The sequence below is a fragment of the Falco biarmicus genome, chromosome 2 (assembly GCF_023638135.1).
Source record: "Falco biarmicus isolate bFalBia1 chromosome 2, bFalBia1.pri, whole genome shotgun sequence".
NCBI lineage: Eukaryota > Metazoa > Chordata > Aves > Falconiformes > Falconidae > Falco > Falco biarmicus.
The window spans coordinates 15,029,274-15,044,721 of record NC_079289.1 but is presented as its reverse complement, the minus strand read 5'-3'; the positions used below and the strand labels follow the sequence as shown (position 1 = coordinate 15,044,721).

Sequence of the window (15,448 nt, the reverse complement as noted above, 5' to 3'; positions counted from 1 at the left end):
CTACCCCAGTGCCATGAGGATTTCAACACAGAACCTGAAACAAAATCCAACTACTTCTTGAGACTTTATTTATTTTTATGTAGAGCTGGTGACCTCAAGACTGCCTGGTCATTTCATTCTCACAGGAAGAAGACTGTACTTAGGTTTCGGATAGGGGAGGAATTTAACCTTTGGCCTGTAGCACATCAGCCAGAAGTCTCTGTCTCCCTGGTTTCATTTTATTTATAAGTAGATAGCACTTATTCATCAGATTAAAGTGAATGCAGTTAATAATGTAGAAAATCCAAGAAAAGAGAAACTGAGTTTCAATGTCCACAGCGAGATCTCACAGGACTGCATGCAATTACAGGCAGGGTTTGTTGGTTATTTTTTTTTCTTTATTAAATAAACACTTCTGGGCTTTTGTGACATTTAACGGACCACCCCTCAGATTTCAGATAGCTTACTGCTTATGAACTCTGCTCAGATTTCTACAGGCCAAAGAAGTCCTGGCATTGCTGAGGGACAAACTGGAGCTCTAGGAAGGTGTCTGTATTTCTGTTAAGTGTAACACCCTCAGAAAGCAGCGTTGCTTTGGACTAGCTTCTGTGGGCCCACAAGGGCAAAGCTAGGATGAGAGATTATTGTCACTTACTTTGCTTTGTGTTTAACCTGCTGTAAAGTAAATTTTAACATTAAGTTGTCCTTGAGAAAAAAATTAAATTAATGATCCATATGAAAAGCTTTAGGGTTGGTTTTGTTTCTTTTCCTTGGAAAAAAATCAAGATCTAGGAGGATCACAAATACGCAGCTGTCAGTTACACTAGTACACATTAGCAACAACTTCAAACAAGATGCAGAGAACAGCAGAGAAATCCAGGGCCTGAGGAGAAGCTGCATAAACCTACTCTAAATATTATAATCCTCTATTCAGAGTATGAATCATTAGCATTTTGTACCTTAATATCTCTCCCCACCCTCCTCCAGGAAGGAACGCACGCCACTCTTAACCAACTTAAGCTGTCCTACAGTCCTAGGTGTAACCCACCCCACAACTTTTGCTAGGCTGCTCCTCCCACTCTGGTTCCCAGACCACCCTTATCCTTTAGCACAGACAAGCCGAAGATCTTGGAAGAAGCTCCAGCAAATCATTTGCATTTCAAGTTCTATTCCCATGTCATGAACTTATCCTTCTTCCACATAGGCATCACAATTTCCTCCTTCACTGCACTAACAGCCTTTCTTTTATTTTGTTAAATTTTCCTTCAATCAATTAGCGACATGTCAGGCTGTGAATTACATGGAGACATGACGCTGAGCTGATAAATCAGACACATAAGGAGCACATGCACTAGAATGCTCCACAACCAGCAGAGCTCCTGAGGAAGAACGCCGATATAGACACAACACAAGGCATCTTCTAGCATCTGAACATCTGCAGAGCACACAGAGGAAAACTATAATATGGCAATTCTTTTGATATGTGATTTTAAAGTGTTAGGCTACATCCTTATCTACTTGCATCTAGGAGCACATGCTCAAACTGCCAACATCACTTACATAAACTATGCATTTTTAGAAAGTCTATTTTGAAGACTTTCTTTTTTTTCTTTGTCTCATGATATTGCTGACGTGTATTACAATTTACTTGGCATACCTTGTCTTATGGGTTTTAGTAAATGCTTTTATTCCAGCATGTTGTATGCAACAGACTAGAAAAAAAATTTAAAAATTAAAGGTTCAAAATTCTGCAACTGATGTTACAATTTAAGCTCCATTTATATTCAGATTGATTATAGAAAATTCACACCTGGAGCCAGAAGACACTGCCTGCAAGGGCTATCATTACCCAGTCACCAGAGTATTTGCCATACCTCCCTCTGGAACATCAAGTAATGACCTGTGTCCAACAAACAGCATACTGGGCTAACATGCCTACTGATCTGACACAGGATAGCAACTGATCCACTAAAAAGTAAATTTTGCATACTACATGTGTACACCTGGTTACAGAAACACCCAGGTCTACAAGACTGAGTTTACCAGTAACCTTCCCTGCTTGCTTGCTCGCTCAGTATTAGCACTGGTGACCTGATAAATCGCTTTTTGATTTCGGTAATTCATAGCTGCTGCTGTGATGGCTGACATAATGTGGGTACAGCTCCTGGTCAAAAGGATAAAGTTCAGTATCTGCAGCTAAAATACATAAAATCAAATTTGTTTTTTCTCTCTGTCTAGCACAATAGGATGAAAGATGTCCTATTTTAACTATATGCAATTGCACAGTAACATTTCCCAACGTACAAAGCCTTCTCAATACAGAAATTTTCTATTGCTTTAAAGGAACATAAAATCTCCTATACCAGGGTCAGAGCTAGGTCAAGATTGCTAGATTTTTCCAGGATGTGAGAGTTTTGCAGAAGTAGACAGAGAAAGACACTGGATTAATCTGTGACAGGTAGAAAAATGTTCTTATTTAGGAATTTGAGCAAAGTTTTAATCTCTAAGATATGGCAGCTGTATGCCATAAAGATAGGGTTTCTATAAGTACTGCTTGCTGAATCCAGGTTCATTAGTTTGCATCAATGTCAAACATTCACTGTACTATACATTCTCATCTCATGGAAAGGAGGCACCTAAGAAGCTCTTCTTAATGATATTGGGTGTTAGACATGTAATTCAACCTGTTTCACAGTCAGGAGTGCTGTTTCGGTTAGTTATAAGGAAGCTGGAAGATGGTGTGGAAAGAGAAAAAAAGAAAAATACTTGTCATGTTTCTCTTTCACAACTGATGCTCTGCTACACTCAGTGTGCTTAATGGGAAGGGACAGATGACACTGGAAGTTCTCTGTCAAGGGCTACAGGTACTAACTAAATAAGGAAACTGGTAAGCTAGTCCTGTATGACATGACCAGTAGCAATACTATTAATGTGCCACAGAAATATGCTAGCACATCATATCCAAGCAGCTTTTGGTATTAACTGACGCAGAAGATAGTTAGAGGTGGAGGGTGGAAACACAGTCCAAGAGAAAATCCAAGATCTAGAGATGAAACTTTGAAATCTTCTCTTTTATGGCATGTCAACGTATAATTTCTTCTATATGCAAAGTAAACTAAAGACAAATGACTCCACTACCAAAAAAACCAAACTTACCCATCCTACACAAAAACTTAATATTCCCTTTATTTCAAGCGTAACTCAGAAAAGCATAGGTATACACTGCCTACATGGAATATTTAAACCCAAAAACTGGCTCAAAATTTCAGCCATGAAACCATTATGCGTTGCATGGACACAATGTTACATGTCGTCCCATTAAAATGTTACCCACACTCCAAGTCATCAGACATTTCATTTCACAGTAGATATGATACTCTTACATAATCCTTTAATAAACATGGAAAGTGCCCAAGTCAAGATCTTAATGTCTGTCTATACACAAACAACCTCCAATCACAATTTAAAAAGGGAGCAAAACATAGATATTTTAAATTAATTTTTCAGCTTTAAATGCATGTATTCCGAAGAAAATAAAACATACAACTTACAGGTTCTACAAATTCAAATTTCTTTTTCTCTTGTACTTCTTGAATTTTAAAAACATACTCTAATGATGCTTCATAAAAGTTTTGATGTTCTCTGTCAATCTGTGTATCTGCCTACAAGACAAAATGAAATACAGACAGCATTCATTTACTCTCATGATTGCTTTGAAAACAGATTTTGTAATTAACACAGATCTTCCATAAGATGACTTTACAGGCATTATGGAGTTCAGTTTTCTTCCTGAAAATTAGAATACCTACTTTAAAATAAGTGAACACAAGTTTAAGAAGCTAACATTACACATTTTAGCCTCATGTCTTTTCCCCACTCCTTTTTGGTTTCCTGTTAACTTTTGGCACTTTAATATTCTAGTATTTAGGACAAGCCTGGAGGGAAACAAAGGTGACAGGAGGAACTCTGTCTCTGGTATATAGCAAATTTAGAAAAAGAAATAGGAGAGTAGGATAGGAATTGAGGGGGGACTAAAAGATAATCATTTCTATTGAAATGCTTGAGTATCACATGCACTGAAATCGTGCCTGTTTCTCAGCTTCAAATACCTTCCCAAGAAGGTATTTTTTTTCTTAAATAGACTGTCTTTAACAATGACATCTTGCAACTTATTTCATAGTATGAGTCACATGCTCTTGGAATATAAACATATTTAAGTCTCTAACCTCATAAATCAATTATTTTTCATGTTTTGCTTTTCAAATGCCAGAACTACAAGGCCGTACTTGTCAGAAGTGTCTAATATCACCCGACATGAAGATCTAGTACCAAAACAGTGTCTTCTGCCTAAACAGCTAAAGAATTAACTCTTATCAGCTGATAGAGGGTAATAGGCTTTTATCCTCAATTTAAACAAGCCATGGGAGAGGGACCTAACAGACAAGGGGTGTAGTATGTGGATAATGCTTAAAAAAGAGATGCAGATTCCATTTTAATTCATCCTCCTTTGTAACAAATAATTTTCTCAAGCAAATCCCTTTTGGGCTGCATTTGTTAGGTTTTAATCTTAGGTAGAAGTGAAATTTTATCAAGTATCAACAATAGAAGTAAGACCAGTTCAGCTATTATTGACATATGCCAGCTAAAATATAGCAGTATATGTCTGTATATTTTCTAGTTCAATTCTGGCATTGAAAATAACAAATACGGGAGAATTGGAAAAGCTAGATGTTGTCTTCCCTTGACAGCAAACATATCGTAAAAGAGGTTTGGTACTTTAAACACTACAAACACAGTGTTTTCCTTCAAGGAGGACTTGGTCACCAATAGCACCATATATAATTAACATTGCTTTGTCAGTCAAGGACATGCTACTATCATGATCTGGCCTCACAGAGGCTTAACAATATTGAATCATCTCCCTATCACAGTGCTCTAATGCTGCTTTAAAGGACAGGCCTCAATTATATGTTTCAAATGCTTCAGGACTAGCATTTTTTTCCCATGCCTATAAAAACTCACAAAATTAAGTACACAAATATTATGAAGCAGGAATCAAGACTCAAAATTCCCAATAATCAAGCGCTTTACCACAGAATTAACTCTGCCATGTGCCATTCATATAGTGCGTTTGGCTACTGCTTTCTTTAATGCTCTGTTAATAGTTTTATTTTGCAAAAAATGTATCACAAAGGCAATGCTACACAGCTGAACAGAACCAGGTGCCACCGTTATGGGACATGATCCAGTGAGCCCTTGCTCACACTGTCAACAGTGCTGTCAATAAGCACTTGAGACAGACCTCAGCTCTCACATTTAATTGTAAGCAAATAACCTGGGTTTAGAAATGAGTTCTTTCAGGCATTGACACAGAAAAAGTATTTAAACACCTTATTAAATCCATCTCTACTCTGAACAGCATTTAAGGAGATTGTAGTTGTAATGATACTTAGGACAACCAAGTACCATCTCAAACTCAGGGATGGGTTCCCAAATCAAGGCCACAATCACCACTAGTGTACAGTGACTAAATCCTAATTTCCAAAACACATCTTCTGTAGAAGTTTGAGTTTTTATGAACACTGAGGATTCAGATTGTTAAGAATTATTTTGAAAATTATTTTAAAGTTTCAAAAGCTGAAAGGATTCTCACACTTCTTTTATGACTTAAAACTGCATGTAAAAAATAAAAAGATTTGATGGATATGATTTCCAGTCTCTATTTGCATGATATATAGTTATAGTGAGTAATACTTTCATTGATATGGGATATTACTGAAATATATACCAGAACTCATCATCAGCTTGGAGACTGAAGCCTTTGCTCTATATTTATGCCTGATTCTGGAGCAGATTTCAAAGAAATAAAACAATGAGTTTATTAACTTTTTCACATCACTCGGTTCTAACCATTTTCTGCTCCACTGTGAACTTCCACAGGCAGTGGAAAGACAGTATTAGGAAGTTTCTTCTTGATGCTAAAGGAAAAAAAGTCTAGTCGTTATGTAAACTGCTTAAACAGCCTTGCAGGCTCTTAAAATATCCAACACGTTTCAATTAGATGCATATATGCAAACCACTCTCTATAGAATATGTCCAGACCATCAAACTTTAGATGCCTAATTAAGGTGCTCTGAATTACATTCAAGCGATATATGTCAAATGATAGAAACATAGAATCATTTAGGTTGGAAAGACCTTTGAGAAAATCATGTCCCAGCATTAACCCAGCACTGCCAAGTCCACCACTACACCATGTCTCTAAGTGCCATGTCCGAATAACCCAATACAGTACAAGAACTACGCCTTGCCCATCCCAGTACTCTAACCCAAATAATGTGATGAGGTACCAAGAAACCTCAACAATTCAAAGAAACAGTGGGTTAAAAAAAGAAAGTTGTATTTTTCAGCATGACAGTAGTCAAAAAAAAGGGTATTCCAATCTCTCTAAGTGCATGACAGTGGCTTAAGGCAAGGACTGCCTGTCACTTGCACTGAGCACCGAAGCCCCAGCCACCAGCACCACCTGGTTCTTTGTGCCCCAGCTCTGCCGCCAGCTGCTCCAGAAACCTCTGTTGTGGACATAAACAGGGCTCACCCAAACCATGCTGGATGTGAGTCAACAGCTGTCACTTGGACTTTGGGCTTTTTATTTTTTTTTTTGTGTGCTTGGCCTGTTTTTTTATTTACAATACAGGTACAGGCCCAAAGTCTCCCCAGTTAACATTACTGGTACTGATTTGCTATCGTACCGTCTGCTCAGGGTGGGTCTGTGTTGCTGATTCAGTGCACCTATAGGTGCATCAAACTGGGGAAGACAGAAATGACAAGTTATGGCCTAGATGCTTTGCAAATGGGGCATCCAGAAAAGCAAAAAACCTCAGCCTCAGTTACAAGACTTTTAAATCCAGAGATGTCACTTAAGGACACAGTGGAAAAATTTATTCTGGTTTTCCATTAGTTTATATACTTGAGCCAAATCCATTGTTATTCTACCACAGTTTACTAGATTCACAGTTGTTACTTTTCACTTCAGTTGCTGTTTTTAGACTGTAATTGTCCTCATGGCTCAAGAGTAAAATATTTTATTTATTTTATTTCTATACTAAAGTAAATTGGTGCTTCTCCACGTTTTGATAAGAAATACGTATTTTTTTTCTCAGCTGTGCTTGGCTTCTAACAGAAATGTTTCTTCATCAAGACAGCATACTTAGGAAAAGTGAAAGCTGTCCATAGAAAACTTTGACATGCAAGTGGAACAATTAACCAATTCTACACAACTAATGCCTTATCTAGACTGATTATTATATAGACAGCAATGACAATTCAGTAGTATAAACATTATTACAAATTTTGAATTGCTAATCTTTATTTAATTTGAATTACAGTATTATCGATAAGCATGAAAAAAATATCCTACAATTTGTGACTGAGCGATTGTCACATCTCCTGTGAAAACTCCATCTGCAAACTAATCCCTACCATTTAAAAGTCACTGTGGCAAGAGTAATCCCATCAAAATAAATTTTCTCTACTTTTGGCGCAAATCCCAAAGTGTCACTGATATAAAATTGCTGGGTTTACTGTGATTTTCCTCAAAAAGAAATCATAATTCTTTTCTACCAGCATACTGAAAAGCCCTGGAATCCTCCCGTTAAACTAGAAGTCTTCATGCATATCTTTTTTTTGTTTGTCTGTTTTAAACACAAATAATTAGCCATACAGACACTTCAAAGCTGATGTTGTGGATAAAAATTCAGGATGCAATATCAGAATAAGGTGAAAAAGAGTTAAAAAGAAGCATAAAAAAGCATTGCAAGAGTGATCTCAATTCAGACTCAGAGATTAAAATTTATGTGAAAAAGAAGTGTAATTTCATTGAGTAATAAATTAAATAGCAAAAAAGCAATTAATTATTTGATTTTCAAATATTCCACATATACCTTATAAAAGTCACATTTTTATTGTAATAGAATTCTATTGTTGCAACCAATAAATATTAGTTGTACTTGATGTACACAAAATTGGACATGTAGAACATTGCCTTGTTAAATTATTTAACTCTTATTAGGGTCACATTAATCCCACTCAAGAATTTATATTGACAACAAGCATGATTACAAGAAATTACCTCAATTTCACACTGACAAAATATAGCATTAATTGAAGAGAAACAGTTTGTTATCATGATCTCTATGCAAATGTGAAACCGGCTAAGAATGTGCTTAGTGCTTACATCTTGCAAATGAGATTCTTTCTTCTTTGCTGATAAATTTAAGTGCTTCTCTAGGATGGAATAGTATTTCTCACTTTCCTTGTCAAACTTCTTTTTCCCATCCTGAAAAACAAAACATTGCCATGTAAAGTATTTGGCTAAATATCACTGCTAACTTGAAAGAAAGAATAGGTGCCAAAATGTGCCTGGTTAGAAAGCCATTTTTGTTCGTTCCAGTGTTTTTAGGGTTTAATTCTGAATTAGGCCTGAAGATACTAGGAGGACTGATTCAATTATTAAATGAAATATTAAGCAGGATTTTTCCCATCAATAATAAACCTATACAACAGATTCACATGGTTTCCCATAACAAATATAAGTGAGCTTTTTTGTAGGTGGTATCTTCCTAAGCAGATGTTTAATGCAAAATAATCTTCCCCAGGTTTTATAAAGGTACTTACCTGTCATGCTGTCTTTGGTGAATAAAAACATAGTGGAAGAGGTAGATGAGTATAAAAAACCCCTGATGATGATACAGGCCTATCCTTTGCATTTAAGACTAATATGCTTATTTTCCATCCGCACTCTTAAAATATGAGGACGATGGAAAAGCACATATGTGGATGCAAAAGGAAATTTGTCCAAAAGTCTGTTTCAAGTAATGTTTTGATGTGTCTGAATATTTAAGCTTGTCTCATTTAAAACAGTTACCCTACCTTTTTCCTTTCCCACTCCTTGTTTTTCCCATCATGTGCAGACAATCCTCACATTTCTACCATAAAACTACTTAAATACATAATACCAAAGAGAGCTACTGCTCTGAGTGAATTCAGAAACATCTTATCTTCTGTAATCTAATTTAGAATTTATGCTTCATTAATTTTTAAATCAGCTATTTTGAAATTTAAATCTGAAATTTAAGATGACGACAGCTGCCTCAAGAGTTTTTCCATCTTTCAAGAAGTGCCAAATTTCAGGAAACAGGAGAAGGATTTAAAGTAAATATCCCATCAGAGTATTAGTAATGATAAAAATATAAATTTGAATTATAAAATTATATATCATCCCATTAAGAGCAACTCTCTGCCAGTTAATTTTACAATCTTAGGTGTGTCCTAATGTTTTGTTTTAATGATTAACAAATTGAATATTTTGAGCAAAAAGAAAACTCAACACAACCAGTCCTACCTACACATGTGCAAAAGTTATTAATGGTGGAAAAACTAATTACTGGACATAATGCAGTAACATCAGGTCATCCTCAGAACTATAGTGATCCTTTTCCTCACTCCTGTCTCCCTAGAAATTGTTATATACAAAACAAAAATAACTACCCTGCACTGTAGCACCACCCTGTTTTTCTTTGTCATATCGTAGGAAAAGCAGGTCAGTCAAAGAAATAAGAAATATAAGGAAGAATTTAATGCTATGAATGAAAACTTATCAGCCAGCTGTAACAACAAACCACTTACTGATTAGCTCCAGTGACTAAAGTTCACAATGGTAATTATAGTAGACTATAAACCACATCATGTACTTTCTATCCTACAAAAAGTTCAAACATATTTAGTATGAAAAATATGCACCATTTCATGTTCTCATTACCTGACAGCAGAAATATCTTCAAAAGACATCATAAGGGAAAGAAGGCACTTGACTCAACAAAATATTAATTAACAATATAGAAAAACTACCAAGGCTTTCTGTATTTAATTGCAGCTATGCAGATATAAGGAAAAAAAGCAAAAACAATAATAATAATGATAAAAAAATAAAAGCTTGTATTTTGCCTAGTAAGTGAAAAGAAGCTATATGAATTATTTTCCAAAATCCTTCCCAAACATATTCATACAAGAAAGAGAGAAGGCAGAAGGCAGGAGTCACCAAGTGACCTATTAGCCAAGAAATCAACTTTTGTGCAACTGAAAGCACAGGTTGGTTCCACAGCCAAAGTTTTATTGGGGAATACTCAAGTGCTAGGCCTTTATGATCAAGAAAGAGCAACCTGAATATCTCAACATCTCCTTTGGTCATAAACAGAAATTCAGTTCCACTGATCACACACCACAGATACTTATCTTTTGAAGAAAAGGTACAAGCAGTTGCATATTGTCTTACCTTCTAAGACAATGAAGTTAAGGTACTGGACTGAAAAAAATGAACTGAATCATTTTAAAATACAACTGCAGGAGAAGATCAGGTTTGAGACCATCTAAGGAACTGGAAGGTGCTCAAGTCCATGAGACCTGATGAGATGCATCCAAGTGTCCTCAGGGAACTGGCGGATGAAGTGGCTAAGCCACTATACATCATATTTGAGAAGCTGTGGCAGTCTCGTGACATTCCCACTGAGTGGAAAAGGGGAAACATAATCTCCATTTTTTAAAAGAGAAATACGCAAGACGTGGGGAGCTACAGGCCAGTCAGTCTCACCTTGGTGCTTGGTAAGTTCATGGAGTAGATCCTCCTGGAAGCTATGCTAAGGCACATGAAATATAAGGAGGTGATTGGTGACGGCCAACATGGCTTCACTAAGTGCAAACATTGTGCCTGACAAATGTGGTGGCCTTCTATGGTGGCATTACAGCATTGGTGGATGAGGGAAGAGTAACTGATGTCATGTACCTGGACTTGTGCAAAGCATTTGACACTGTCCCACACAACATCCTTGTCTCTAAATTGGAGAGACATGGATTTGATGAGTGGACCATTCAGTGCATAAGGAATTGGCTTGATGGCTGCACTCAAAGTGTTGCAGGTCAACAGATCGATGTCCAAGCGGAGACCAGTGACGAGTGGCATTCCTCAGGGGTTGGTATTGGGACTGGCACTTTTTAATGTCTTTGTCCACAACATGGGCACTGGGATCCAGTGCACCCTCAGCAAGATTGCCAATGCCACCAAGCTATGTGGCGTGGTCAACATGCTGGAGGCAAGGGATGCTGCTCAGAGGGGCCTTGACAGGCTTGAGAGGTGGGCCCATGGAAACCTCATGCTCAACAGGGCCAAGTGCAAGGTCCTGCACATGGGTTGGGACAATCCCAAGCACAAATACATGCTGGGTGAAGAATGGAATGAGAGCAGCCCTGAGGAGAAGGACTTGGGGGTGTTAGCAGACAAGAAGTTCAACATGACCTGGCAATGTGCAATTGGCAGCCCAGGAAGCCAATTGAATCCCGAGCTGCATCAAAAGAAGTGTGACCAGCAGGTCGAGGGTGGTGATTCTCCCACTTCATTTTGCTCTCAAGACCCCCCCTGGAGTACTGCATTCTGCTCTGGTGCCCCAACACAAGAAGGATGTGAACCTGCTGCAACAAGTCCAGAGGAGGGCCATGAAGATGATCAGAGGCTGGAGCACCTCTCCTGTGAAGCCAGGCTGAGAGAGTTGGGGTTGTTCAGCCTGGAAAAGAGAAGGCTCTGGGGAGACCTTTCTGTACCTAAAGGAGGCCTACAAGAAAGCTGGAGGGGGATTTTTTACTAGGGCAGGCAGTGACAGGACAAGGGATAATGGCTTTAAACTGAAAGAGGGTAGATTTAGATTAGATACAAGGCAGAAGTTCTTTACTGTGAGGGCGGTGAGGCACTGGCACAGGTTGCCCAGAGCAGCTGTGGCTGCCCCATCCCTGGCAGTGCTCAAGGCCAGGCTGGACGGGGCTGTGAGCAACCTGGTCTGGTGGGAGGTGTCCCTGCCCATGGCAGGGGGGGTGGGACTAGGTGATCTTTAAGGTCCCTCTTCCTGCCCAAAGTATTCTATGATTCTATGATTCTCTTCATATGCAAACAGGAAAACACAGGAATTAAATGATCGCATCTAAACAGATACAACTCCCCCATGAACAAGGAAAAAAAGTATTCAAATATGCTAATTGCGGTGGCAGGGTATCTTGTACCTCACGGGGAACTTCTCAAAGATCTGCATTGCACCACCTCTGAGGACACACAGAGTTTGAAGCCTCTCTTGGTCTCCTGCCAGCACTGCTGGTCTTCTCCAAGACTGCACCTCTCTGCTGTAAAGGTCTGTGCAACCACTACCTTCACAGTTTTTATACCAGTTAAGAAGAAAACTAACAATTTGGAGCTTTCTTGACACGAGGTCAACTTCTGGCCCAAGCGCAATGTTTCCAGGGACAGCACATTGTATTAACTTCTTCCTTTTTTTCCAGATTTTAACACAACAAAATTTCTCCCTTCAAAGCTAGAAGCAGACAAAACAAAGAGAATAAATAGAAGCAGACTAGAAAGTAAAGATCACTTAGCAGTTTTGACTGCATTAGTATCTTTACTTGGTAATACTTCTGGGAATAAGGCTGTAGAGCCAGCAGGACAGTGTTTCTGGTACTGTACTGATTACTCAAGACATGTTTCTGGGAAAAATCTAAAAAATACTGGCCCCAACAGGTGAGTTCCCTTTGCTTGAAAGGTCCTCTGCCGTGCCAGTAAAAAACACATACTTGAATGCAATGAAGCCTCTGAAAACTGTTTACTTCATAAAAATTAACCAAAAGATACACTGAGAAGCAGGTGATTCATTTTCTGGAAGCGAAGACACACTCCAGTTTCTGCCAAGATAACTCTCACCTTGCACACTCAGTCGGTGACTCACAGCACACAGGCTCATCCTAAGTGGAGTCACAGACTGATCTCATTCCAGCTTTAGCCTTTTCTTATGCAACCCTCAAAACACTCTCTTATACACAGCTGCTACCCAAATTAATCATCTGAACTGTGGTCCCAGCAATCTGTGCCCATGAGACTGAGAATCCTGCTTTTCCACTCATCGGCAGGTTTACAAAGAAAGTTTCCATGTGAATCTATCTCCTCACAGCTCAGAAGACTGAGGATTGCTTCTGCCTCTAGATTCCACATTGGATCAAACCCCAAGGAGGAAAGAGATGTGGCTGGATAAGAGAGCTCGTGCTGTTACCAGGACAGACAGCATCAGCCAAGACACAAAGCATAAGGTACTTCGCCATTAGGAAGGTGCTAAATCCTGGCTGCTGTACTATGTCTCTTATTCCTGTGAGCCTCCATCTTCCTTTCTTCCTTGCATATCCTTCCTGCAAGTAATCGTCATCCCTTCTCTTTTTCCTGGAAACTTATCAGCCATTTCTGTCAAAATATCAGCTAGAACATATGAAAAAAAAAAACCACTTGAGATAATTAGAGAGGATGCAATAAAAAAAATCTAAACACATAAAAACAGAAATTAAAAAATATTAAACCTTGATGTGTTTTACATTGATGTAAAAGCCATCAATACCTTTTGTATAGACTAAGTTCTGCAGACTGTAAGCAATATAAATACTGTAAATGTCTCTGTAGTTGTTTAACTGTTCTCAGGTGTGTCAGGTCACTAAGCCTTAAATCAGTTCAAAAACATTTAAAAAACATATAAAAACCATTTGTTTTAAAAAATGTTTTAAAATGTTTTAAAAAGTATTTTAAAAGTTCAAGAACAGTTTTAAATGCTTCAAATTTCTAACAACCCCATTAGGAGAGCCCTTAACCAAACACTCAGCTTCTAGTATGTAATGGAATTCTACTAACTTTCCAGTACCCAGTGTGATCCAGGTTTAAATCCTGGTTTTGTTCTCTCTGCTTAGTTTTCCTCTATAGTTCTATTTCAAAACTGGTTAGACAGTCTCCAAAAATGGAAAATCATCTTTTCAGAAAAAAATTTTACTCAAGATACCACTAATTATAGAACAGCTATTATATGCCAGTTGAAAGTCTAACTCCAAAGCTGTTCTCCTATCCTTCTGTTTTACAGATATCTATGGCTATGAAAAGATCAGACATCAATTATTAAAAAGGTGACTCAATTAAGTCAGATTTTTTTTTCTGTTTAGAAAGGCTTTGATTCCATACTGTAACTGATCATATGCATACAACAAATCACTGGCATACTTCCTACATATTTTAACCACAAGTTGTATTTTTGGATGTAAAGCAGCAAGAGTTATTACATTTGAAGTTGACTTCTCTTTTCCAGTGGGAGCATCAAGAAAGCAGGTGTGTTTTTTTTAATGGTCTGAGTTTGCCACTACTTTCTGTGCAGTATTAGACATCAAAATAGTTATATGTATCTTCAGAATTATTATAGAAATTATTCCTCTCTATTTTTCACAAAGAGCCTTTGCCATCCTTCTCATGTCTTTCCATTTCTTCTAGTTGCAATGACTTCTGGTACTATACTTATCTCTTACCTTATCTTAGCCAAATCTTACATCTGTCCCTAAAAAAGAGTTTTACTCTTTTTTTTGTCCTAGAATTCAGATTTAGACTTTAAAATGCTAATCTTTACAACAAAAAAACCTTGCACATGTAGTTCAGATTAATTTTCAACAACAATATCCTTGCGCAACCATAAAATAAACATGTTTTGTAAGAGGTGATTTTAAAAGGATCAAGAAAGGAAATGAAAATAGAAAACATTGCAAAGAAACCTTTTGGAGAAAAAAAATTCAATGAGAATCTATTACTTAATTAGGAAAAAAGTGAACATTGTGAAACATGGCTGTGATGATTTCTGTTTGTCCCCCACCCAAAATTAGTACATATTTTTCTCACCAACTCAAGCTGAAATGCAGAAACTATAGAAGCTGGCACAAAAGTGCAATAGTAAGACTCGAATATAGATCAAGTCAGACACATTTGTCAGTGGAAGAATCTGAAGACAATGGTGAACTCCATTGAGATCAATAAAGCTACATCCCCCTTCTTTCTCTTTGACAACAACTGCAGAAATGTCAATATAATAACACACTGGAGATGTTTCATTGCTGGGATTTTACACTTCAAATGTTTCAAAGCCACCTTCTTCATTACCTTCCAAACAAAAATTCAAAATGTGCTTCTACAAAGTTATTGGAATTTTGTTTGGAGTTGTAAATTTGGGGACCATCTCTTACTAAGAAGCAGGACAAAGGAAAGTAGAACTGTAGACTAGAAAATTAACTCAACTTAGTCTTGGGAAGACTGATTTGAACTCAGATCCTAAAGATTTTCTGGAAAACGCGAGATCTCAGAGTCTCACAACTTCTCATCTGAGGAGAAAAGAAATAAATTCACCTTCCATTTTATCTTGCCTGAGCTTTTGCTTAGAATTCTCATGGAGGTGGTTGTGGGGGTGGGGGGTTTGGTTTGGTTTTAATAAAATTGAAATTATCATAGGCATATAAGACTACAGACTGCATTTTGATAGATGACTGGATGGGGGGGGATTTCTTTTTGGTAGAGATTTTGATTTGTTAT

The 15,448-nt window shown here is 37.6% G+C and overlaps 1 protein-coding gene across 1 annotated transcript in view; it reads right to left on the bottom strand.

Annotated features, from left to right (window-relative positions):
* Nucleotides 1-15,448, bottom strand: part of ARHGAP42 (Rho GTPase activating protein 42) — a 162,173-nt gene that overhangs the window by 50,367 nt on the left and 96,358 nt on the right. The window contains exons 5-6 of the mRNA XM_056328674.1: nucleotides 8,216-8,317; nucleotides 3,531-3,641 (exon numbers count right to left, since the gene is read on the bottom strand). Of these exons, the coding sequence (XP_056184649.1) occupies nucleotides 3,531-3,641; nucleotides 8,216-8,317 (213 nt within the window). The remainder of the gene's footprint in view (nucleotides 1-3,530; nucleotides 3,642-8,215; nucleotides 8,318-15,448) is intronic.